The 27,940-nt window shown below is 35.8% G+C and overlaps 1 protein-coding gene across 1 annotated transcript; it reads left to right on the top strand.

Annotated features, from left to right (window-relative positions):
• Positions 1-31: 31 nt before the first annotated feature.
• Positions 32-27,940, top strand: LOC306857889 (gamma-aminobutyric acid receptor subunit pi-like). The gene is made up of 10 exons (XM_079398156.1): positions 32-254; positions 6,575-6,652; positions 16,888-16,988; positions 17,251-17,318; positions 18,117-18,334; positions 18,704-18,786; positions 21,256-21,393; positions 22,125-22,277; positions 23,710-23,903; positions 25,026-27,940. The coding sequence occupies exons 2-10, from the start codon at positions 6,600-6,602 to the stop codon at positions 25,359-25,361; spliced, it is 1,344 nt and encodes a 447-aa protein (XP_079254282.1). The 5' UTR covers positions 32-254; positions 6,575-6,599; the 3' UTR covers positions 25,362-27,940.

The following is a 27,940-nucleotide window of genomic DNA, read 5'->3' on the forward strand; positions in this document are numbered from 1 at the left end:
ATCATCACTGATAGGTTCTTCTCCAATGAGCACAGCGCAGAATGTGTCTGGGATGCAACCAGTAGTTTAGAGGGACTGCTGTGAAGAAGTTGCGTATCACTGACGGATTCCTGCGCCTTGAACACCGCTGAAAGTCACGTTTGTTCCTTTCAAAGAACTAAATGGCTCGGACTTACAACCGATACAACATATGTAGATGAGTGATTCGAAATTCTAAGCGTTTGGGAAATGCAAACGATTGCCCGGCTTTAAATGTAAGTACGCAGTGAGTCATATGTGATTTGATGTACGTTTATGAATTTGAATGAAATGTTTTGATATGTGAAAACTTGCAAAGTCAAAACTGTACGATGGATTGCACGGTTATGTTCATCATATCGTTTACTAAAAAAACAAAACAATGTTTGTTGTTTAAATCTCTCGAAGACTTTAAACAGTTTAAACACGCTTCTTTTATATTGTGGAGGACGGTTGTGTTGTTATAATAAATGTAAATCGCGTTTTACATTAATGAGAATAGTCTAAATGTATATTGTATTTGTGTTTAATGTAGTTCAACTGTGATAGATGGTAAAATTGAACCCTTTCAGTCTTGAACTAAGTTCAAGGGACAACACACATGGCCGTGCTTTATTTCTACTCTAAATACGGACATATATGATAATCCATTCAAATATCAGTTCATAATAATGTTTTATAGTTTTTATATTAAAACTTTGGGTTAGGTTGAATTAGCCGATTAAGTGTCAGTGCATGTTTGAATACAATTTTTGTTTTTGACAGGTATGGTCTGAAAATATTCATATTTGTTGAAGATTGCATTAAAAATATGCATTACAGAAATATTATAAGGGAAATCACATCTGTCTGTTTTGTGTTTTGCTTGCACTTATACTCACTGTCCATACAGTGAATATAGGGGGAAGTCGTAGCCTAATGGTTAGAGAGTGGACTCGTAATCCAAAGGTTGTGGGTTTGAGTCTCGGGCCGGCAGGGATTGTAGGTGGGGGGACTGAATGTTCAGCGCTCTCTCCACCCTCAATACCACGACTGAGGTGCCCTTGAGCAAGGCACCGATCCCCCAACTGCTCTCCGGGCGCCGCAGCATAAACTGCTCCGGGTGTGTGTTCACGGTGTGTGTGTGTGTTCACTGCTGTGTGTGCACGTTGGATGGGTTAAATGCAGAGCACGAATTCCGAGTATGGGTCACCATACTTGGCAGTATGTCACTTCACTTCATAGCCTACAGAAAAAATAGCCATCATGAAGCTTCACTTTTAAATGTAGCTTTAAGATACAAATATTTTAGTTTAATGTATTTCCACGTCCTGTGTCACAGGCAACCATGCTTAATTTCATTAGAAGATTGCTTTGTAGTAAAAAAAAGTGATATGGCACTCAAAGATTGATTTATCAGCATCCAAATGTAATGTGCACTGGAACGAATCTGTAAAGAAGGCATAGAGTTACGTCAAGGGAACTGAGATTATATTAACGTCCTCAAGTGACATGGTTTGGTAGTGATCCCTGTTTGTTTGCTATCCATTACTATGGACTGCAGCCTAAAAAAACTGTGAAATTTCCATGTGGCAATTAGCTGAGGGCTTAAGGCTAAGCTCACCATTGGTTTTCAAATCAGCATGTCTCATGTGCTCTGTTAGCTGGTAAATTATCAGTTGTGTTGAAAGTTGTTTATCTTGGGTGCCATGAGATGCCCAGATAATCTCTATCAAAGGCAGGATGATAATATTTACCCTGTACACAACCCCCCCCCCCCCCCCCCCCCTCCACATCCATATTTTATTTACAATACTCTGATGAGATGATTTCCCTGTTACATCATGCACACAAATAAACAGCAAAAAATAAACATCTTTTCAGTGAATTATAAGGCCAAGAAAGGCTTTATAAAGTAAAATGGTTTGCATTATGCACCTGTTTTGCTTTCATGATTAATTCAGAAGGTTCTTGAGATATTTTTAAGTTAGTCAAAGAACAGTAATTGGTCCTTGCTGTTGCGAGATCCAGAAATCAGTCATTCACTGACCTAGATTCTCGCTGAGATATCTGCTGTTTGAAGTCAATATAGCAAGAAGGTGAGCAATAAAGAAAATAGCAGAGGCTCTTTGCTTTGTAGATGGATGTAGTTTAGCAATGTCAGACCAGCCCTCAGGCCTCCTAATTATGCTACCATTCAAAAGTGAAAAGGAGACAGTAAGATTTTCTTTGGGGAAAAAAGAGAATACTTTTGATTCAGCAAAGATAAGACTGTTAAATGGTCAAAAATGACAGTAAGGATATTTTAATGTTACAAAGGTTTAATAATTTAAACAAATGCTGTTCTTTAAAGAATCCTAGAGACAATTAGGCACAGTTTTAAGAACAACAAAAAAAAAAAAAAATGTTTTCATTTTTGATTGATAATAATAAGCAATGTTTCTTGTGCACAAATTCAGCATAATTTAATGATTTATGAAGGTGACACTGAAGACTGGATAAGTGATTGCTGACAATTAAGCTTTGCCATCACAGGAATAAATTACATTTTTAAATATTTAAAAATAGAAAACTGCCCTGGTGAGTATAATGGAAGCTTGTTTCAGCAATGGGATTAAGATATAAAAAGGTAATTGTGAAGTTTTATCTCACAATTAAGACTGTTCAGATATAAACTCAGAATTCAGAGCAAAAAGTCAATATTGTGAGATATAAATTCACAGCTGCATGAAAAAGTCTGAATTGTGAGATGGAGTCTTTTTACTAAGAGACTCAAAAACATTAATTTTTTTTTACAAATCCCAAACATTAGAATGGTAGTGTATATTACATTAGAAAGTCAAAAGGGCAGAGCACTGTATCTTTAACTCTAGAGATACAGCCATGGCCAAAAATATCGGCACCCTTGGAAAAAATATGATCAAAGAAGGCTGTTAAAATTAATCTCCATTGTTAATCCTTTTGATCTTTTATTTTAAAAAATTCACAAAAATCGAACGTTTCATTGGATAATAAGAATTTAAAATGGGGGGAAATATCATTATGAAATAAATGTTTTTCTCTAATACACATTGGCCACAATTAACGGCACCCTTTTATTCAATACTTTTTTTCTCCTATAATGCCTGATGAGGTTAGAGAACACCTGACAAGAGATCAGAGACCATTCCTTCATCCAGAATCAAGGTTTGTGTTTGGATTATTGTACAGTTTTAAGATCCAAACATGGCCCATTATAAGATTTCTAACTTATTAAGTCAGTCACTTATTGATTTTTTTATCTGTTGGTATTTGATAGAATCCATGATGACATGTGTCTAAACAAGATGTCCAGGACCTCCAGCAGAAATATAGGCCCACAACATCAAAAATACAGCAGTATATTTCATTGTACACATGGGGTACTTTTTATGGGTACTTGAATGTTTGTTGCTAAAAAGCTCATTTTTTAGTTTCATCTGACCATAGAAGCCAGTGCCATTTGAAGTTCCAGTCGTGTCTGATAACTGAATATGCTGGAGTTTGTTTTTGGAAGAGCTAGGAGAATTTTTTCTTGAAACCCTCCCAAACAACATGTGGTGATGTAGGTGCTGTTTGACAATTTTTTTAAGGTTTTCTGACCCAGAGACTCAACTATTTTCTGCAATTCTCCAGCTGTGGTCCTTGGAGAGTCTTTAGCCACTCAAACTCTCCTTCTCACCGTGCATTAGGACGATATAGACACACGTCCTCTTCCAGGCAGTTTCGTAACATTTTATGTTGATTGGAAATTCTTAATGATTGCCCTGATGGTGGAAATGGGCATTTTCACTGCTCTAGCTCTTGTGAAGTTCAATTATCTTTTGCTGTACATCAGAAATATATTCTTTGGATTTTCCCATTGTGATGGATGATTAAGGGAATTTGGGCTATATTTTCCCTCCTATTTATATTTCTGTGAAACAGGAAGCCATGGCTGGATAATTTCATGTTCATAATCACCCTGGAGTGCTCAAAATTGTGAATATGAATGGGAATATACTTCAGAGATATTTTACTCATAAGAGTTTCTAGGGGTGCCAATAATTGTGTCCAACGTGTATTTGAGAAAAAGATTTATTTCATAATGAGATTCCCCCCCATTTTAAATTCTTATTCTCCAATGAAAGGTTAGATTTTTGTGAATTTTTTAAATAAAAGATAAAAAGGATCAACAATGCAGATTAATTTTCACAGCCTTCTTTTTATATTTACCAAGGGTGCCGATATTTCTGGCCATGACTGTGCCTGGCTATGACCACAACAGCATTCCCAGCTTCAGGCCTTTTTGGTTTCTTGGGAAGGTTGTTAAACAAGTCCAGTGTACCCTTCCCGTGGGGTCCTCCCTATCAAGGTCCAGGACCTCATGGAAGATGTCATCTGTCACTGTAAATGAGTGACACCTCAGTTTTAAGATTAGGATCCTCCGAGCAGCCACTGACTCACAAACCATTAGGGTAGGAACAAAAGACAAGAGAACAGCTTTTGCAACGGATAGAAGACTATATGTGTGTGGGAAGAATGCACTTTTTATGTATTTAGGTACAAATAAATCAAGAGACATCAACATTTTCTCCAAGTAAAGATGTTTCAACTTGTGCTTACAAAAATTAAAGGGATAGTTCACCTAAAAATAATTCTGTCATCATTTACTCATCTTTATGATGTTCAAAACCTGTATGTATTTCTTTCTTCTGTGGAATATAAAAGAATGTAAGAGTGTTTCATCTGTGTGGACCCCATCGACTTCTATTAAAAAAATCCAAATGGTTTTCAGAAAACCTATTTTGTGTTCCACAGAAGAAAGAAAGTCATACAGGTTCGGAATGACATTTTTGGAGGTAATCTATCCCTTTAAGACATTTTCTGTTATTTGTACCTCATTTGATTTACAACAAGAAATATGTGCTTGTGGTAACTTGCTTTACCATTGTCATGAACAGTGGTACTTATTCTGCTACCCGCCTCCACCACAATCCATCATGAAGAGCTGATGAGTAGAAAAGAGACAGGAGTGTTACATTAAAAAAATTATTAAATTAAATATTCTGATTTTAGAGATGAGCACTGTCATGCAGATTGGAAGATAATCTCAGTGTGTTTTCTGTTTGTGATTGTCTGTTTAAATAATAATGAACATATTAATCTGGGTCAGCAGATTTTTTTTTTTCATGTTAGCAATATGACAGTTTTGTTTTTGTTTGGCCATGTCTACATGATTCGATGATATCAAGATAGCACAACTGCTTTTAGTAGCACTATCCATGCGATCGAAAATTGAAGCATTTTTGCTTCTTGCTGCACATTGTGTGTTTATGAACACAGGCTTCAGGGCAGACGTCTGTTGTCTCAAACTCATCGTCACAGCTGCACACAGATTGTAATGGTGCTGGAAGACTGAGCAAAGAATCACAGACTATTTTTTGCCATCAAGGCTCAAAATAGATATCAAGAAGATAAAAAGTAGCTCTGGTATATAGGGCCAGCTAAAAGCTGTTATTTACAAGGCAGAAAAGCTCAGAGCCAAATGAAAAGTATTCAAGAATGAACCCAAATACTACTTATACGGTTGTATCTTGTCATCTTTGTGTAGTTGGTGATCACATGGCTAAAGTGGTTTTACATAATTCCCTGGAAATATGCACAGTTTATATAGAGTTTTATGTCACCATCAGTAAATCTGTTGTGAGAGTGAACTGGATTCCAACATTAAAACATTTTTAAGGGATTATTTCACTCGTTGCTCTGGGATTATGCATCAGAGTGCACATTTTCAATGGTTAAATTTATACATACAGGTCTGAGGTAAAAGATTTCCGAAGACAAATGTATCAAAGTTTCACAAATAATTCACAAGTATTTGAAATTTGCTATTGAAAATCCTTTTTCTATATATTTTCCTATCTCCATTGGTTACCTCAAAATTTGTCTTAAAATATGAAACAAGTTTTTATTTTTAAGGGTATCACCTTATAGCGTAAATCAAAACTTGAGTAAGTGGTATATTTTTGACAGTCCCTAGACACACTTAAGGTGGATTGAGAAAACCTGCCCTAATTTTACATTTATGCATTTAGCAGACGCTTTTATCCAAATTCAAGTTACAGTTTTTACATTTTTATCAGCTCTTGCTTTCCCTGGGAATCGAACCCATGACCTTGGCGTTGCTAGCACCATGCTCTACTATTTGAGCTACAGGAAAGTTTTCAGAATCAGAATCAGAATCAGAAAGAGCTTTATTGCCAAGTGTGTTTGCACACACAAGGAATTTGTCTTGGTGTTATGAGCTTCCAGTACAGAAAGTACAAACATAGTGCAGACAACATATAATTAAGGTGATAAAGAACACTAATGAAGAGAATATACAATAATTAAGAATAACAATAGTAATAAAAATAAAAATATACAGAAAAGAGACATGACCATAGACAGAACATCATCAAGCTAAAATGCTGAGCGCTTGTTCTAACTGCGAAATTTGTCAGTAATGCTTAATCTCTGTGTACAAATCTGTTCAATCTCTACATAATCTCTCCATTCTTTGTCTCTCATTTCTCAGTCAGACGTGTAACGCTCAAGCAGCCATGCATTTGTGCAGCTTTGTGGGCTCTTTGCTCCTCCTCCTTTTCATCAGCAGGTAAGAAACTCCTGGTGGCTTATTATGAACACAATTTTGCTATTCCTACACTCATTACTGCCATATGGCTAGCTGAATATGACTGCATCCTACTCTGTTTATTGCTTTTGTGTCGTGCCCCCTTAATTTATTTGTGTCTCAAAAAGTTGTAGAGTGTAGGATGTGCATTCACTTCAGTAGTGACTTTGTAGAGTTGATAAACAAGGCTTTTCTCAACGCTCACAGGAAAGCAGAGGCGGAAAACCCATTTTTGTCAACAAGTTCTCCTGGGTGTTAAGCTCTTGGAGTGACGTATTTGCCGAGATGACAAGCTGGGTATAATTTAGGTTTTACTCTTTTGGCAGCAAATAAAAGACTATATGCCTTAAGTATCCATTCACACCAGATTATGTGGGCTTGGTGAAAGGTGTAGCTAAAGGAAGGATGGAATTATAGCTAATCCGTGTAGACTTTTGGGTGAGCCTGAATGAGACCGTCGGAGTCGATGTACGGGTTACAGATGGAAATAACAGCCCTCGTATCGTGTCTCCTCTCTGTTTTGCCTGTTTGAGCTTATCTTTCCATGCAGCAGTACAGTAGCTGCAATGCTAACGCGATTACTGGTGACAGTGTAGAGACAAAGCACGTCGATTTACTGGAACGGCCACCGCTCAGCCATGTTCAATGAGAGTTCAGGCAGATTCCATTTAATGAGATATGCATCTCATCGTCGATGCTGGTATTCTGGTCTGACCTTTGATATTTGATGGGAAGATGTTGATGGGATGACTCAATAGATCAAAGGAGGATGTTGAGGAAGTGTGCCAACATCAATTCACCTCACCATCTGCTTTCCCCCACCCCCTTCCTGTCCTCCTTTCCCCTCCAATCTCCAGTCTCTCTTTCTGGCAAGCTGGGAGACTTTAGTGGGTGTACATATAGTTTAGCCAGGAATTCAGCTTCCATCACATAACAAACCACAACAACAAGAGCCATTCCTCCTTTTTGGGTTCTTAGAGTTTAGCACATGAAGATAAGGATGAAGGCTTAATCTTGCAAAGGGACTTGTAATGTTTTTGTTTGTTGAAATATAAACCTACTGGTTTGAGGTCCATATATAGGCCCAATAATGTTTAGGTGGATTTTAAAGGGCCGTGTCATAAAAACATTTTCTTTGATCTTTTGACTGTGAAATCATACTGTAACTTTTAGAACCCAAACTCACTTTCTGCAAAAACAGCTCGATAAAGTCTGTTGGGTGATTCGAAATTTGGCCCGTTGATGTCATGCAAGTTAATTATTTGCAACACCTGGCAACCTCAATTTTTTACAGTGATTATGTGTGATATTATATGTAGGGTAAAAAAAAGTGTCCGTTAAAGGAAACATTCCATTTAATAGTTTTACAGACAATGTTAATTTTGACTGTTCTCTTAACATTCAAGTAACATTTAAATAACGTTAGTGGAACATCCAGCTAAAAGTTTTCAGAAATAAAACATTCCATAGACGATGTATAACTTAACTAACATTTGTGTGCTAACGTTTTAAGAACATTAGTAAAAACCATAACTCTGAACAACCATTCTATTAACATTACTGGAAGAACGTTTGTTCATACTTTGAGAGAACCTTGCCAAAACGTTAGCTGAGAATGTTCCTTGTTAAGGGTTAGGGATAGATATTTGGACTTGTAACCTGAAGGTCGTGGGTTCAAGTCTCAGGTCCGGCAGGGATTGTTGGTGGGGGGAGTGAATAACCAACACTCTCTCCACCCTCTATACCCCGACTGAGGTGAGACCCTTGAGCAAGGCACCGAACCTCCAACTGCTCCCCGGGTGTATGTTCACTACTGTGTGTACACTTGGATGGGTTAAATGCAGAGCACAAATTCCGAGTATGGGTCACCATACTTGGCCACACACCACTCCCCCACCCCTTTTATCTGGGAGAAAGTGAAAGCAAAGCATAATATAATTCTAAATTGAATTTGCTACTTACACAAATGATTAAAATGTTTCACATATATGACTGGTTAACCCAATTCAATGACTGTGTGTTTCTCTCGTTCCTCTCTCACTCTCTCGCTCTTGAACACCCATGTGTATTTTGGACAAATAAGCCTATAAAATGCAATCTGCCACTGCCCAAATTTGTTAGTGACTTCATGAAAAACAAGCTCAAAGTTGCTTATAGTAAGCGGACATGGCAATAATGTTGGAGGGTTTAGGATTTGGCAAAGAAAACTGATGTTTCTTATTTCACATGACTGTTTAGTTTCAAGATTGAGGGAGAGGCTGAAATGGTAACAAAAAACTAAAATGTTATTTGGTACACAAAAAAGTAATAACATTACAATTGGACCTCAGAGAAAAATGTTTATAATATGACCCTTTTAAAAGTTATTTTAATGAAAACCCCATGATTAAACTTTTATTTTATAGGTCAGTTTCCAGAGATCTGTAGAAACATATAAATATACTTTAGGACTGTTTTGTGACAGACGTGCCGAGTGACAGAGGTAGGCATCAGTTTCACCTTTAATTTGTTTTTGGATTGACATTTTTATAGCCTTTTAAAGCAGCCTTAAGTTTAGAGGATTTGTTGTGGAGAGCAGGGTGCGAACTACGGGGGAGCTCGGCTCCCTTTAATAAGACATGGGCTCCCCTGAAATTCTGGGGTGTCTCAAAAAATATTAACAATGTTTTATTTTGACGTGCAATTTCAGTTTTGTGTAATGTGATCATCGTGGATTATTATGTGTAAAATTGCAAAAATATAATTCATTCATGCATGATGGCGATTTAAACCTAATTCACTTCAATAAAGATAACTTTACATGCTATTCTTGTCATGAGCATCAAGGTGTGGGGGCGCTGCGGTGTAAATTTATTCCACTCATGTTTAGTGCATGTTAACTCAAAGATTCGTAGAAAACATATAAACGTTGGATTCAACATTGGCCGTAGATCTGCGCGCGCGGTCCTTGAAAGCCATTCTGCAGTTAGCATCATACAGCCACCATGGCAAAAAGAACACAAGGCAGTTTAATGGCACGACCGATTCACCTGCTGCAAGCCCTATTAGCACACCTTACAATGACAACGCAAAAGTCATTGTAAGTCCACGTGCAAGCACACGAACAACCTATATTATTATAGGCAAAGACAGTTTTAAAAATAATGGTATTAACCGTTATTTTTTCTACTCGAACCGGTTTCGGAACGGTAATAATACAGAGGAACACAGAAACGGAAACGTTAAAATATCGATTCTGCTCGGAGTGAACCGATTGACTTCTTTTTTCGTTTTCAAGCCTTGATTTTAAAAGCCATATTTAATGCATGAACCCGCAGTACAGTAAGCATTCATTTCTTTGACACACACTTCTGGGTAAACAAGACTAGATCCAAATCACATGAGGAGATCAGAGTGGTGAAAATAATTAGGTCATCATCACTCTGAACTCATCACTAGCTAGTTTCAATAAACAAATTGCCTGGCAAGCTTGCTTGCGTATTTTTTATTTATTTGGTTTATTGCTGTTTCAGACTGTTTTCTATCAGTTTAAAAACATTCAGACTTAAAATATTTTCTGCACAAACTTTCTGGGGTTGTTTAATATTTCAGTACTGGATAAGGTCTTCCAGATACTCTGAGAGAGAGCATTTGCAATGTTGGGGCTCATATCTCATATGACCACTGATGTGTGTAGACGGGGAGATGGAGTTGATACAAGCTTGAGAAACTGTCTCTGTGGACCAAAGCAGAAACAGCTGGGGCTAGGAGAGCTTTTCCTCCATACACAACACGTCAGTCAGAGTAAACACCAGAGACGTGGCTGGATTTAGTCTCAAGGTTGGTTCAAAACTAAGAAAGAAAATGTATAAAGGTAAAATAATAATAATAATATATATATATATATATATATATATATATATATATATATATATATATAAATGTAATGTAAATATTTAGTTCTGTAAAGGGGAAATTTTATATATATATATATATATATATATATTTCAATTTACGATTTATTGTATTTATTAATCATATTTATCATATTTAGCAATTTAATGCAAAATGAAAATTAATTTAGATGTCATTTTGTTTTATATTTGATTTAATACATTTACATTAAACAATACTGTTTATATCACTTGGCTAAAAAATAATCCTAATCTTAATAAATCTAGTTTAAATAATGCTAGTTATTAAAACCAACTTGTAAAACTTATTTCCACTATAGGTTTACTTTTAACATTTGTAATAATACTTACTTTGTGCCCTATGAGTTAAATTCAAGTTCTCGGCTCATTACATATCGCAGTCTACATGTTGCAGATGAATCACTAATTCAAATCATTATGACTCTGATATGTTAGAAAGAAATGGCTCTTGTTTCACCGAGTCTGTGAACTGTTATCACGGATCATTGTGAGAGAGAGTATGTCCAAATGATCCACTCTGACCATTTTGAGAACGGCATTCAGACCAATTCAGTGAACTACATTCAACTTGTTCATTAAATTCAGTAAAATGGTTTAGTATGTTTATTAAAAGATATGATTCAAAAGAAAAAATAGTTTGGAACAAAATTCATAGCATTATGGAAACAAAATTGTTTGCAAACACATTGCTATTTGGTATTTCACATAAAGAGTCAAAGCATGTAACAAATGAATGCATCAATACCGTGTTAAATGCCTATAAGAGTAGGATGGATGCTTATCAGCTGCCACAGTTAGCAGAGAAAAACTGTCTACCCAGCATTCACAGGCCGATAACTCAGCATTCCCTCACACATGACTGGACTTCAGCCTGAAGGGGGCAGCAAACTAAGTGTTGACTTTTAACACTAAAAATGTCTAGTCTTAGGCTGATGATACACAAGGCTACTTTTTGAGCAATGTTGCTGGGCCACTTTAGGAAATGTTGCTGTCAGCGGGCAACCAGGTGAGACACAGGGCCCAATATCCAGATAGAAATTTGTTTCCGATTCTCAATGCGAAAGTGCCCAAGCAGCATTGCTCTAAAAAAGATTTTCTGACTAGCATGGACAATTAAAGCTGAAGTGTAGTGTCAGAATTGCAAAAATAATGACTGTTTGCCATTGGTCAGATTTTCAGGTAGTCCCACCCAAGTCACGCCGTTGGTTGCTGTGTCGGGATGCTCAAACAAACAGAGCAATGTTTTGCTACACCACAGAGACACAGTGTTACACCTTTTTGAGGGGGAAACAACCTACAAATGGCTTACTTTTAGCTGTCTCTGCTTATTAAGCTGAGATAGGAGAAAATATTGTAACAAATTGCACACCTCAGCTTTATCATGGGAGGCATGTGGAGTCAGACTTCATCAAGAAAATCATCCTGAAAAACAGACATTCTGAAACTCTAGCTGTGCTTACCAGTGAAAATAGCTATACATCATGTATAAAGTCTTTTTTTTCTACTATGCAGAACATTATCAGATGTGTCTGGGAGGTCAAAAATGTTTTTGAACTGCCTTCCATGTGTTTATAGGGGGTAATGTAGAGGCCGCGACCTGCATGGTTCACTTCTTGTTTAGATTTTTTTTTTTTTTTTAGATTTTAGTAACAGTTAAATGAGAGTATAGAGCCATCATGTCAATGACCTAGAGCTCTCCGTCTGTCTTCCAAACTCTCTGTGTCTCTCACACTCTCTCACCATCTGTCTCACTTCCTCTCTTTTGATCTTTCCCAGTCGTTGTCTGTCTTGTTTCTTCATACAAGTATGTGTGTGAATTTTAGCATGCATAATTCTGTACATCATATGGGTGAAAATGTCTAAAAAAATGTCTCATACCTGGATACAGGTGAATATGAACATTTCAAATGAGTGTTTCTATTTGAGGCAAACCTGATTTTGAAAATAATATTTATATTGAATTCTAGGTTTAAGTCAATAGCTTATAAAGAATGCATTTATCCTGATATATGTTTTTTTTAAGTATATATACAGTGCCCTCCAAAAGTATTGGAACAGTAAAGACAAAATTGCTCTGTTGGCTGTGGAGTCAAGACATTTACAAATATGATTAAAATATGGATATGAGACAAAATACAGAATTGGGTGATTCAACACATAGATGTTTTACCAGCTAAGAAGCACTTTTAGAGTTTCATCCCTCTATCTGATGTGAGCATAAGTATTGGAACAGTTGCCTCACAGGCAGTGGTGGAAATGGCCGAGAGAGGAGGGGGGGTTAACAATGGTAATTTTAGATTACCTTTCGGATGTATTTTATCATAAAAACATTTATAATCTATGAAAACATTTATTAAGAACTTATGTCATATTTTCTCTAAACCTTCTTATGACAGGCACCTGCAATTCTGCCCAAATTAAAGATGCGTTGTGTTTGAATTTGTGCATCTTATAATATAATTATTATTAATGACCTCTTGTGTTTAATAAAAAAAAAAAAAACATTGATTAGTGAAACAAACTAATGATTTCATAAAATATTAGAATGATTGTCTCTCATTGGCCTGATTAGCGGTACAGTATTGCATGATTTGTAGATTATATTTAATAGTTTACACTTTGCAAAAACCTTTTCAATTAGTTTTAAAAGGTAACATTACATTCTTAAGGACTCTACACTTACGTTTCTTTTCAGGAGCACTAGTGCTTCTACTTAAAAAAATAAATAAATAAATTAGGAACACCTTCTGATCAATGACAGAAATTAAAGTTACTATTATAAGGTGATTTTTGACAAATTTTAACCTTTGTAATGACATTTTTAACTTTATTGCCAACATGTCATATGTTGTGCCAAAAATAGATTTACTAACTTTAAAAAAAAAAAAAAAAAAAAAATTAAACAACAAATTCATTTAAAATAATAAGATACAATCAGGAAGACCTGAAATCAGCATCATCAATTAATCTTTGCACGGAACAGAAGAGCACAAATGTGGAATATTTACAGACTTTTTAACAAGACTTTTTTGCCAAGGTGGCATTAATACATTTAATAAAAACAATGTTATGAGAATGAATATAGAAACATTAAACAATTAAAATGTATACTTTAAAAATGAAACTCCCAGTAGGTGGCAGCAAGTCACTGTCTGTCACTGAATCATTCATCTAATCGATTCGTTCAAACGGCTGATTCATTAAGGAATGAAGCAAGTGACTCTCTTTATGAATGGGTCATAGAATCATTGACTCACTAGATTTGTTCAAAAACAAAGATTCATTCATAATTGAAACAGCGCTGTTTGCTTGGAGATGCGCAGTGGCTCAGCTGTGACATCAACAAAATAGTTCTGAACAGATCAGACAAGTGTTCCTAAAATGTAAGTCGCTTTATATTAACTTTTGAATAAAATCAATAATGTATAAATCTATTGTATTAATTCAATTTCACATTTGCAAACTCTTTATAATCATGAAGTTCATCGCGATCTCACAAACTTCTATTTTAGTGACGCTCTCTACACTGCACACTGAATCTATTATTTACATCGTCTCTACACTTTGTGTGTTTCAGTGAATGACAAACTGCAGTCTGCTTTCACCATCTGCGCTGTGAGGAGCAGCATGTGCAGGAATAGAGAAGCATTTCCATTGGCTGCAGTCTGCTCTTGATGGCCAATCAAAGACGGCATTGCCCAGCAAACCATAGACACAAATATCCCGCTACATTTTGTTTAGTCTGCACTGCACTACGGTTTATGCAGAACTGGGATCGCTTTTGTAGTCTTTTGAATGGATAAAGTATAGAAATCACTTTAATTTTCAAATAAATCTAACCAGTTGGAAATAAAACACCGTCCCCCCTCGAAATTCACTCTCCGGACAATTTACTGTCCTCAGGAGACTTTGACACAGAATTACAGATGCTACACAGCAAGATGCAAACCTCTGACCAGCACCAAAAATAGAAAGGCAAGATTAGAGTTTGCAAAAAAGCACAAAGGTGAGCCAGAAGAGTTTTGGAACTGTGTTTATGGACCGATGAGACAAAGATGAACCTTTATCTAAGTGATGGGAAAGCAAAAATGTGGAGAAAAAAAGGGGACTGCAGTGATCCCAAGCATACAGCCTCATCTGTAAAGCATGGTGGAGGTGGTGTCATGGCATGGGCATGCATGGCTGCCTCTGGAACAGGCCGTCTCAACTTTACTGATGACTTAATGTATGATGACAGTAGCAGAATGAATTTGGAAGGGTACAAAACCATCTTGCCTACGAATATTCAAGAAAATGCCACCAGATTCATTGGGAAGTGCTTCATATTCCATCAGGACAATGACCCCAAACACCCTGCCAGTTCAGTCAAGGAATTTATAAGGGAAAATTATAAATGAAATGGAAAGTCTTAGATTGCCCAAGTCAATCTCCAGATTTAAATCCGACTGAACATGAATTTCACCAGCTGAAGAGGAGAGTAAAGGCAGAAACTCCCCAAAACAAGCAACAATTGGAATTGGCTGCATTAAAGGCTGGGAAAAGTATTTCAAAGGATGAGACCAAGAGTCTGGTGATGTCTATGGGTCCCAGACTCACTGCTGTGATTGTGTGCAAGGGATCTGCAACTAAATAATAGCTTTTAATCTTTTATATCTGCCTTATGTTCAACTGTCCCAATACTTATGCTCACATCAATGAGTGGGATGAACTCTAAAAGTGCTGTTCTTTTTATTTGGTAAAACATGTATGTGTTAAAACGGCTAATAATAAAATGTGACATTCTGTAGTTTTGTCTCATATTTATATTTTAATCATATTTGCAAATGTCTTGACTCCACAGCCAACAGAGCAATTTTGTCTTTACTGTTCCAATACTTATGGAGGGCACTGAATATATATATATTTAGGGGTCAGTAAAATAATTTATTATGTAATGTTTTTGGCTCACGAAGGCTGCATTAATTTCAATAATACAGTAAAAATAGCAATATTTGTATTACACAATATTTTTATTATTTTTATTTTTTTTTAAATATTATTACAATTTAAAATATCTGTTTTATTATAAAATATAATTTTCAGCAGCCATTACTCCAGTCTTCAGTGTCTCATAACCCTTCAGAAATCATTAAGACACATTTCCTGTTTTCTTATTTCTTACTTATTATTATTATTATGAAAACAGTTGTGTTTGAAAACAGTTATTTGAAATAGAAGTCTTATTGTCACTGTTTATCTATTTAATCTATTCTTGCTGAAATAAAAAAAAAAAAACATTCTAACCAAAGACTTTTGAACATAGTGTATTGTATTGAACATAGAATTGTGAGCAAAATTAACATGAATTTCATAGTCATAACATTTTATTTGTCCATCTTACAATGACCGCAGCACCCGAGTTGCATGAACTCCACAAGTTTGTGTCAAATCTGACGACTGTGTGTTCCAGTATAATTTGTGAATGATCCAAAGAGCATCTTGAAAGAGCATCAATGAATACAAAAACATTGTATTGATCAGTCACAAGTTCAATATTGCAAACCTATTTTGATTAGATATCTAAAACTAATGCAGAATCTTAAATATTTCCCATTCATTTTATGAATGTTTTATTGCTTCATTGTAACTCCCTAAATCTTCTATTTATGTCCATTTTGAATCTCAGATATTCAATGTACACTCAGACTTTTGGACCTGACTGTATGTTTTTAAAGAAGAATAAGAATATTATATATAGGGTGATGTCTGAGAAAGCTACAGAAGGGACGGAAGAGATCTGCCGCAGTAAAAATCCACGTGTACCTCTGTCCTCCTGCTGTGCTTTGCCCACAGTACTTGTTTCTGTTCATTCTAGAATATTTATAAGGGTATTGTGTAGTGTCAACCAAGCAGGTTTTTTTCCTCAGACGTCTCTTGAAGTATTTCCTACATGTGCTGCTCTGCTCTGTGGAGTTGTTACCCTGAAGCTGAATAATATCTGAAGCTCATGGGCCTTTTACACTGTAGAAACAGAGGCTTCACTCTGCGGGAAAGAACACAATCGCTTCTACCATCGCTGAGGATGTTCAAATCGCACACGCCACAGTCGGCAGCAGTGCTTTAATGAGAGAAAAGATGAAGCCTAAAAATAGACAGTGTTTCAAATCTAGGTCATAAGTTATTGGCAATTAAGTCCACATGATCAAAACATGCCTTGGCTCGGTGGAAGTAACATTGGCTTTCTGCTTTTCTGCACTGACTTGTGGAATAGTGAGTGCTTAATGTGTGTGAATTTGTGTGTTTTGTGTTCTGCTGTTTTTACAGGAGCATGGATGGCTCTGTCGCCAGCACAGAGGAGATCTTGCCTCCCACCATTCAGAAACTGATGAAGGGATACAACAAGTACCTTAGGCCATACTTTGGCAGTATGACGATCAAAGCTTTTACACTTACACAAACTATTATCTTGCATAAGTGGATTTTTACCTTCTCTTAAAGTCCTATCATCATCAACAACTGCAATTAAAACAAATGTAAACTCAGTGGAAACGCTCCGGGCTTGAGTTGATGCAGTCCACTCTTGTAACGCATGTAAATTAAGAACCTTTTTCTGCTGTCTTTCTCTGTTAGAAGTGTTGTCACTCTGTAGTGAATGCAGTGCGTGTTGTTGTTGTGTTTTTTTTTCAGATGGGCCTGTTACTGTAGGAATGAGTCTGGATATCGCCAGCATAGACACCATATCAGAAATCAACATGGTATGATACTCTTACAAATCACAAGCATCCAAATATTATTTCTAAATTACTAAGGTATCACAAAACATTCTATTTTTCTGTAAATGTTTACTTTAAAGCATATACAACTAATAAGGAAGTATAGGGTCAGTTACAAATTCTTTATTTGAATCTGAGGTGATGAAAAGAAGAAATCTTAATTTTAATTTTTTTTTAAGTTATTAGAAATGTAATTTTAGTATTCATGTTGCTTTCATGTATTTTAAAAAGTATATGCCCTTTTGAAAACAATTCAGTTGTTTGTATTTCCATTCATGCATGTTTTTTTCATGCAAGTTGAGCTTGTAAAATTGTACTTAAAATATCATAACTTGAGTTAAAAAAAATCCTTAAACTTTAAATACACAATGATAATTATAATTATTTTTAGTTTTGAATTATGAAATGTTCTATGATTCCATTTATAATATAATATAATATATAATTTAATATAATGCAATATAATATAATTTTAAGAGTATAAAAGTATATAAAAAAATTTAAGTTACAGACTTTAAGCCTGACAAAAACTAATAGTAGCCCATAATTCAGAATCATAATTCAGAAATTGACAGCATGTGTTCAAGTCGTGTGTATGAATTGGATTTTAATGTATCTTTTTAAATCTCAGTAGGAAAAATTGAGTGTCACATCATTGGCCCATATTTCAAAGAGCCTCTTTGATGTTTGGACAGAGTTGTATAAGGGCTGAGTGTATGATGTAAATCTAAGCTTGTGGTGCACATGGCTGAAATAAGCATCTCTTTTCAACCTTCCCAGGATTACACAGCCACCATCTTTCTTCGTCAGCGCTGGACAGACGAACGCTTGTGTTTTGATGGCAATAAGAGCTTGAGTCTGGATGGGAGACTGGTAGAGCTCCTTTGGGTCCCTGATACGTTCATTGTGGATTCCAAGAAATCCTTCCTGCATGACATCACTGTCGAAAACAGACTGATCCGGATATTCCCCAACGGAACAGTGCTGTATGCCTTGAGGTAGTGAGGTGTCATTCACTGGATCTGCTCTACAGTCAGACACTGCTGAGGTCTTAAGAAAGGATATTGAAGGACTGACTGGAGGGTTGATGGAGGGAATAGGGTTTAAGGGGACAACTAGAAAGAGGCAGGGATAGTTATGGGCCAGTGGAAGAGTTTATAGAATAGAATAGAATAGAATAGAATAGAATAGAATAGAATAGAATAGAAGCGGTGGCAAGGGACTCAAAGCTTGTGTACAGATGGGCAGCTGGCATCAAAGATTTAAGCTTGAAAGTAGCATCCACAGACAGTGAGCTGATTTCCAGTGTTATATAAGCAACAACATTATCTCATGTATGTCACTCTTTTTTCTCTCTGTTTCTCTAGAATTACTACAACGGTGGCCTGCAGTATGGATCTTACCAAATATCCCATGGACAGACAGACGTGTACCCTTCAACTTGAAAGCTGTAGGTCTCAAATAATATGCTATTTCTATAGCCAGATTTTAAACAATTTTCAATCCTGTGGGTTTTATTCACTTGCAATTGCTTAAGTGTTCACAAAATAGAACATTTATATAGGCCTAGGCTACACATGACTGTATTTTTATGCATTCTCCATGCCCTTTTTATTTTTATTGTTTAAAATTCTATTTTTCAAAAAGTTGATTTGATGTATATATATTTTAATATATAAATTATGCTTAATATACTTTTAATTTGATATTATAAAAATATATATTATAAAATATATTATAAACAATATACATTATATATATATATACTGTCCAAACCTTTATTATATATTATACTGTTAATTGTAACAGTATATATATATATATATATATATATATATATATATATATATAAATTATATATATTTTCACAATTTTAATATATACTTTTACTATATTTACTATACTGCATAGTATATATGTTAATATATACTTATATTTTAAAACTTTGACTTTGACAAATAAATTATATTGCAATAGTAAGTGAATGAGAATGTTGTTTTTTGAGCTGACCTTATATTGCTTTTAGTCTGTTCCTGAATCTGCCATACAGAATGATGTGTTCCCTCCAAAGTGTGATTTAGTACACTTATGCTGCATAAAACCTTCAAAATATTTGCATGTTTCAAGACTTTTTCTAAATTTGTGAAGTTCCTGTGAAATATTAATTTCACTAATGATGGATGCTCCAGGTGTACACACCATAAATGTCCCTTAAGTTGTAAAAAATTCATCTGCATACAAGGTCTCCCGTATGCTCACTCGCCTATGACTGCTGTGTGAGTGTTTGGCTTGGCATGTATGAATATTAAAGAGGTTTTATATTATTTAGACACATGAGCATTATGCTGATATGTTGCATTCATTCTGAAGCCACTATAAGATAAGACAGCAGTCATTCTAAATATTTTAAGGTTTACTTTATCAGCTGGTGTTAAATCTGCTTGATGATTTTGGCCAGTTGAATGGACATTACCCTGCTGAAAAGACTAGCATGGCCAGCATATGGTGTGTTTTGGATTCTGGCGTCTCTATCTGGCTTCTACCTTAGCAGAAAGACTGCTGTATGTGCTTTTTGGCAACACCAGATGGATTACTCACACAATATGCAGCAGGAGATAAATGAGCCAGCTATTGTTGACCATCACCAAACCAAAAATACAAACTAGCCTTGCCCAGCATGCTAATTCTTAGTTGTGTACGCTGGTATTTTCAGCAGGACATATAAAACAAAGTTAAATTAGCGACACAAGCTGTAAAAACAGTGTGACAGCTAAAGCTTATTTAGTCTTCTCAGTTCAGTATGTGCTTTTTGTTTGATGAAATAACTAATTTCTGGGTGAAATCAGGGCAACATTTCACAATGTTTTATGCTCTAGATTGAGGGAAAATATTTAATCTGTACAACAAGTAATTTTTTATGAGATTTCTTTTGCACACTAAACTTTGTATGACACAGTGCCATCTTGAGGTGTACATAATGTATTACAACACAATACAACAAGCTGCAATAATAGAGCTGCTTATTTTTCAGTTCTAAAACCCCGAAAAAATTTTTCGGTTTATGATAAAAAAATAGTAAGTTATTAACATTATTTTAAAACAGATTTATAAAATGGAAAATGGGGACGTCTCCTAGTTCTGTGTTTAAAATATAATTGAAATATCACTTGTTATTATCTGAGAATTAAAAAATGTGGACAATATATTTTGTATAGTTTCTCTTTTTTAATTGCTGTGGGTTCCTACTATTAGGGGGTATACTACTATTTATTTATTTTTGTTTGTTTGTTTGTTTTTCAAACTAACCATAACTGGTTTTAATACAATTCACAAAAAATCACACTATGAAAATAGTCAAATTAACCATTATAAATAGCAGATCAAAACAGTATTATATTACAACAAAATTATGATTTTACAAGAACACATTGCAAAAATTTGTGAGATGATAAAACTGTATTTAGGAAAAACATTTTCTGGTATTTAATATTTTTTTCAAACTGTGAACACACTGTAAACAGTGATTAAAACAAGTATAATTGTTGCAAGTATTTGTCTAGCTGATTTTGAAAAAAAAAAGATAAGAAAATGCTAACAAGGATGTGTTTTACATGTTTGACGAATCAGACAACTGTTGCAGTCCTTATTTAGCAACTTTCTGTAGGGAACTCATATGAATTAACATTTCAGGTTGGCCTCCAAATGACTGAACTGCTCTCTTCAGAATTATTGATGTTATGGTAATACCTATATCATAGCGTAATGCTCTAGTAGCGTTGCATATAGAATTAGTGGTAATTGAATGCTTTTATTACTGCCGTATAAGTGTAATCTGGTGGAAATATAGCAGCTCTCAGCAGTGGAATTACTTATAATGTAGTGATAATTGGCTCTTCAATTTATATTATGTTTTCCACAGGGGGATATAATGTGAAAGATGTGGTTTTCAATTGGACACGGGGAAACCAGTCAGTTAGCGGTCTTGATCATTTACAGCTGGCTCAGTACACCCTTGAGGATCACTACACCTCTGAATCTGAAGCCGTTTATGAGACTGGTATGTCCACCCACACACACACACACACACACATACACACACCACACCCACACACACACACACACACACACACATTTGTTTTTGTGAAAAGTGGGGACATCCCATAGGCGCAATGTCGTCGTGACCCATACTCGAAATTGGTGCTCTGCGTTTAACCCATCCAAGTGCACACACACAGCAGTGAGTAATGAACAAATGCACACACACACACACACACACCGTGAACACACACCCGGAGCAGTGGGCAGCCATGCTGCAGCGCCCGGGGAGCAGTTGGGGGTTCGGTGCCTTGCTCAAGGGCACCTCAGTCGTGGTATTGAGGGTGGAGAGAGCGCTGGACATTCACTCCCCCCACCTACAATCCCTGCCGGCCGGGGACTCGAACCCGCAACCTTTCGATTACGAGTCCGACTCTCTAACCATTAGGCCACGACTTCCCCTCGATGGTTTATACTGTACAAACTGTATTGCCCTACACCTACCCTACACCTAAACTTAGCCCTCACAGGAGTCTGTGCATTTGTACTTTCCCAAAAAAAACTCACTATGTATGATTTATAAGCGTTTTGAAAAGTGGGGACATGGAGCAATGTGCTCATAAGTCACCTTCACCTTGTAATACCTATGTCATACCTGTGTCATTATACAAATTGATGTCCTCATTTGTCACAAAAACGTGACAAATGATTTGCTGTATTGATGTTTTTACTTTCTCTTTAATAATGTAACAGGTAATTACCCTAAGTTGGTCTTCCACTTCAAACTCAAACGGAGCATCTTATATTTCATTCTGGAGACATACGTTCCTTCCAGTGCCCTGGTGGTTCTGTCATGGGTCTCATTCTGGATCAGTCAATCTTCAGTACCTGCTCGCATCTGCATAGGTAGGAATATAATGCAGTCCTTAGTTACCACATTAACATGTGATCATCAAAATGTATCAACACCTCTTCAGTATTCAGCAGCTTGATGAATGACACAAATGTCAATAGAGGTCCTTCTGAACATTTGTCACAAAAAAATTCTCAAACACATCCAGTTTTCACAAAACCTATTAAGCAGCACAACTGTTTTAAACATTGATAACAAGAAGAAATGATTTGTGCAACAAATAAACATATTAGAATGATTTTGAAGCATCATGAAGACGTGTAATGGCTGCTGAAAATTCAGCTTTGCCAACACAGGAATAAATTACATTTGAAATTAATTAAAATAGAAAACAGCTATTTCAAATTGTAATAATATTTCACAACATTGGTGTTTTTGCTGTATTTTTGATCAAATACAGTGCCTTGGTGAGCAAAAGAGACCTCTTTCAAAAACATAAAAAAATCTCACCAGCCACAAACTTCTGAATAGTAGTGTACTTATACCTTCAGGTACAGAATCAAGAATCTGTTTGTGACCTACACAAGAATCATGCAAGTAGTTGTAATCAAGTTGAATAAAAAGTGGTAAATGAAGTGAAGTGACATTCAGCCAAGTATGATGACCCATACTCGGAATTCGTGCTCTGCATTTAACCCATCCAATGTGCACACACACAGCAGTGAACACACACACACACCGTGAACACACACCCGGAGCAGTTGGGGGTTCGGTGCCTTGCTCAAGGGCACCTCAGTCGTGGTATTGAGGGTGGAGAGAGCGCTGTACATTCACTCCCCCCACCTACAATTCCTGCCGGCCGGAGACTCGAACCCGCAACCTTCGGATTACAAGTCCGACTCTCTAACCATTAGGCCACGACTAAAGAATGATCTCTTGTTAGTGTTGTTGATAGTGCTTTAGTGTGAATATTTTTTTTTATTCCCATTGGTGGACACCCATGTTTGCTAATGCAACCTCTTAGCAAAAGAACAGATTTTGTACTTATATTAATAGTCTCAGATCACATAATCCATGGCTCTAATGACATAGCTAACGGGGTGAATCTGGATTTGCTTTTTCACAGAAATAACTTATGCAACACTCTTGTCTAGTAATAGCTTGTTTCTGACATAACCACAAGCTTCATCACCACAGTAACAACCTTCTGAATCACCATGTAACATTCACATTAAGCATTGACAAGTGTCAGTGTTACTTGTCTTTTCCCAAAACGCATGTTTGTTCTGATGACATTTAATATTTGGGACAACATTTAGATAAGTTTTGAACAAATACTTGAATATCTAAGTAAGGTCAAGAAAACGGCTTTTGGTATTCACTTTTTTAAAGTATTGTTGTTTAGTTCACACAAAGTAAGATTCTGAGAGTGTATTAGATTCATAAATGTTTTATAACTCAATACTCTTTGTTGTTAACGCATAGGAGTGACCACAGTCTTAACTATGACCACCCTGATGATGGGAGCTCGCACCTCTCTACCCAATGCCAACTGCTTTATCAAAGCCATCGATGTGTATCTGGGCATCTGCTTCAGCTTCATCTTTGGCGCTCTGATTGAATACGCAGTCGCTCATTTCTGCACGTTACACCAGCCAAACGCTGCCAATGCATATATGGTGAGAATCTTTATCAAAATAAATGTGGCCTATAAAAAATGATTTATGCTGCTTGTTAAATTTACTTATAGCAACCCAATTTTTATAGATGTTTATTGTGTTCAATCCATTTCAATGTATGAAAGTTTGCTTCAGTTTAATCCATTTTTTGTTGCATTAATTGAGATGTACTATACTTTAATTAATGGATCAAGTCTTAATGAGAACTGTATGATTTGCAAATGTCACTGCAGTGACATGTAATTTCCTACTTTTGCTCTTCTACATTAACAGGTCTTTCCATTTACTCAAAACACTGACTTGAATATATTGGAATCTACTCAATACAACTGAGCTGATATAACTAAAAAACATTGACTAACGAAAAAATGTGTTTAATATTAAGAATATTAAGACCACTTACCTTAAAGGAATAGTTCACCCAAAAATGAACATTTGCTGAAAATGAACTCACCATCAAGCCATCCAAGATGTAGATGAGTTTGTTTCTTCATCTAAATATATTTAAAGAAATTTTGCATCACTTGCTCAACAATGGATTCTCTACAGTGAATGGGTGCCGTCAGAGTGAGTCCAAACAACTGATAAAAACATAATAATAATCCATGACTAATCCACACGACTCAAATCCAGTCCATCAATTAACAACAGATTTTACTGGAGAAAGCAATATTATGGATAGAGGATTCACATTTTAGCCATAACCAATAATTAAGTGATGAAGTTAAAAATGTCTTAATGATAGATATGTTTATTACAAGCACACAGCTTTTCATTTCATAAGACTTTAATTTATGGACTGGAGTCATGTGGATTACTTGTGGATTATTGTGATGTTTTTATTGGTTGTTTGGACTCTCATTCTGACGGCACCCATTCACTGCAGAGGATCCATTGGTGAGCAAGCGGTTTAATGCAAAATTTCTGTTCAGAGGCAAAACTAATTAATCTATATCTTGGATGGCCTGACGGTGAGTACATTTTCAGCAAATTTTCAGTTTGAGGTGAAATATTCTTTTAAAAATTTTGGGAAAAATCAAAAAGCCATTTTTTTCTGGATAATACCGAGACCATAATCGAACCCAGTAAATCGAATACATTTATGTCTCATTGTTGCATCAGTATGGCCAGGAAATGCAGGAGCGCGAGGATGAGATGAACGGCATCGTCACCTCCATCGGCAGCCACGCTTTGCGGGCCCGTAAACGGGAGGAGATGCTGTCCCGGATGGGCAGCACCAGCATCCCCACCCCCAGTGAAAGTAAGGAGGACATCAACTCCTCGCAGCCACAAACCCACTGCACCAAGTGCATGTCAACGACACGCCAAATCGTGCGCTGTCTGAACTGCTGCAAAGTGGAAAACCCGCATTACATCGACAACTACTCAAGGCTGTCCTTCCCCCTCTCCTTCATATTCATCAACTTCATCTACTGGACATACTACTTGTACTTCTAAAGCTCCTGTTGTCTGTGTGTGTGTGTGTTGAGGGTTAATAGTGAAGTATGTTTGTCCCTTTTTGTGTCACAGTTTTCCTAAGGGTTTTTACATGTCAGCATGCATTTCAGTTCAACTTCAGTATTAGTGACTGTGTTCATGTCACCCAAGTATGTGTCATTCCTTGAGGTACGCAGGATTTTGGACTAAACAGATGTATGCAGATTTGTACCATGTCTACACCTTGACGATGCATCTACAGCTCTGTGTCAGAAATATGTGGCCTTCATTTTCCGATGGAGCTTTAGATTCACTCAAATCCACAACAAAATCGGCCTAGCTGTAAATTGCAATAGGAATTTATGATATCTGTACTACAATTTAAAATTGATATGAATGTAAGTATGACTACTTGTCTTTTAGCACAAAAAAGCACGATTTATAAATCACTGTTGACACATGTAACAAAACATAAGCAATTCACGAAACTGAAAGTTGAAAAAATACAATAATGCTTTTATTTATTAATTGAACATCAGAATAGCATGTTTGACAGCTATAGTAATAATAACTGGACCAAAGATTTCATGTGTATCTAATGTTCATAATTACAATCTGAATTAATATGAGCACAAGTTATGCATTGTTTTTGGGGCATATACTGTATGTATTTGCAAATTCAGCAGTCGTATGTCTTGTGATCAGCTGCCAAACAAGAATCAAGCCAGTTTGACTCATTTTCTCCTGGTGATTTTTCTGTGTGAGTTGTATGGGAATATTCTCTTTGGGATAGAAGCTCTGATTATGAATGATTCTCTATTATTTGCATGATCATTTATTTATTCTGCTGTATATTGTTGTGTTTATTTATTTATTTTTTTGTTAATGAAATGTTTTTATCTGATTTAAAACTCTTTGACCTAGTTAAAGTTGGGCCATTAAAGGAATAGTTGACCCAAAAATGAAAATATGCTGAAAAGTTTCTCATCCCCGGGCGATGCAAGATGTAGATTAGTTTGTTTCTTCACTGGAACAGATTTGGAGAAATTTAGCATTGCATCACTTGCTTACCGATGGATCCTCTACAGTGAATGGGTGCCGTTAGAATGAGAGTTCAGACAGCTGCTAAATTTCCGATGAAGAAACAAACTCATCCACGTCTTGGGTGGCCTGAGGGTGAGTCATTCAAATTTTAGGGAGAACTATTCCTTTAAGGACTGCACTACAGTATTTTTGATAGCAGGCTATTTTTGTGAAAATGCCAAAACTGAAACAGCGATGTGTAAATTTGCTAAAGGCATATTCAACACTGACATTTACAAGGCTTCTTGGCAGATTTTTATGCATTGTTAATGTCAATTGCTCTTATTTGCATTTAGTTTGCAGTATATTTTTCCCACTGTCAACACATTTTGTTATCAATGTCATAGAGAATTGCTGGTTTGTATGACCTTTTTCAAGAACGTGTTATTCACCTGACCTTTGTGAGTAATTTTTTTCTTTTACTGTGAATGTCATACTTCTTACAGGTGAATATATTTTGTGCTCAAGCTGTACAAATATTATGTTCTCCTTTTGCACTGAGATTTTAAATTACAAAGGCAATATTACTTTGCCAAGACGCATTTTGTTTTTGTATATACTGACTGAATATTGCAAATGATGTTGACCAAATAATATTTATTATTAATACTGTTATTTTAATAATGCATGAAAGTTGCATACCATAGTTGGAGAGACAACAGCCCATGTTGCTATGTTTTCCATGCATGAGGAGTTCTGCATCTGTTTCCACAGATTTGGACATAATAAACATTTGTACCATCCATAAGACTGGCTTTAAAGTAATCTATTTCAAGACAGAACATAATATTTATATGAAAAATTCATTTTGGTTGTTCTTTTGTACATTTACAAGCACACACTACTGCCTGGAAACATTTATTAACATTTTGACAAATGTAACTGCCAGGTTTCTCTGCACTGTACAAAAACCAATAATGGTGGCGAAATTTACAATACTTGTAATGTCCAATCCTTCAATGGCAGTGGCTCCTTAGAGTCCTATAGCCCCTTACTGATGAGTCCAGTTGTCTGTATTCATTTATGTTTATCTTCGTCTAAAGAATCTAGAATCAACTCAATACAGAAAGACACATTTAGCAATACATTTGTCACTGCAGCATATTATTGCCCTTAGGATAGTGTGTTGTCAGTGCTGATATTGATGCAAAAAAGTTAGTTATTTAACATGTGGTCTTTATCACTTACTTCCAGAAATGAAAATAACAGTTTGTTCTAATTACACAATTTATGCACATTCCTTTGCGGTATTTATAGCAGCTTATATTAAATGCTGTATTCACTGGACCTTTTTTGTTTTCAGCATGTAAATGAACATTGTTAATGTGTAATATAAGGTTGCATTTAAAAACTGAGCCTCAAATATAGAGGCATAAAATTAATGTTTCATGGTCAAATTATTTATTAAGGTTTTTGTAAAATTATATGTATTTATTTATTTATTTTCGATGTAATAAGATACTTCATGTCTCTATGCATGTTAAGTAAATGTTTAGGATAATAAAATCTTTTTACTG

Source organism: Barbus barbus (assembly GCF_936440315.1).
Source record: "Barbus barbus genome assembly, chromosome: 38".
Lineage (NCBI taxonomy): Eukaryota > Metazoa > Chordata > Actinopteri > Cypriniformes > Cyprinidae > Barbus > Barbus barbus.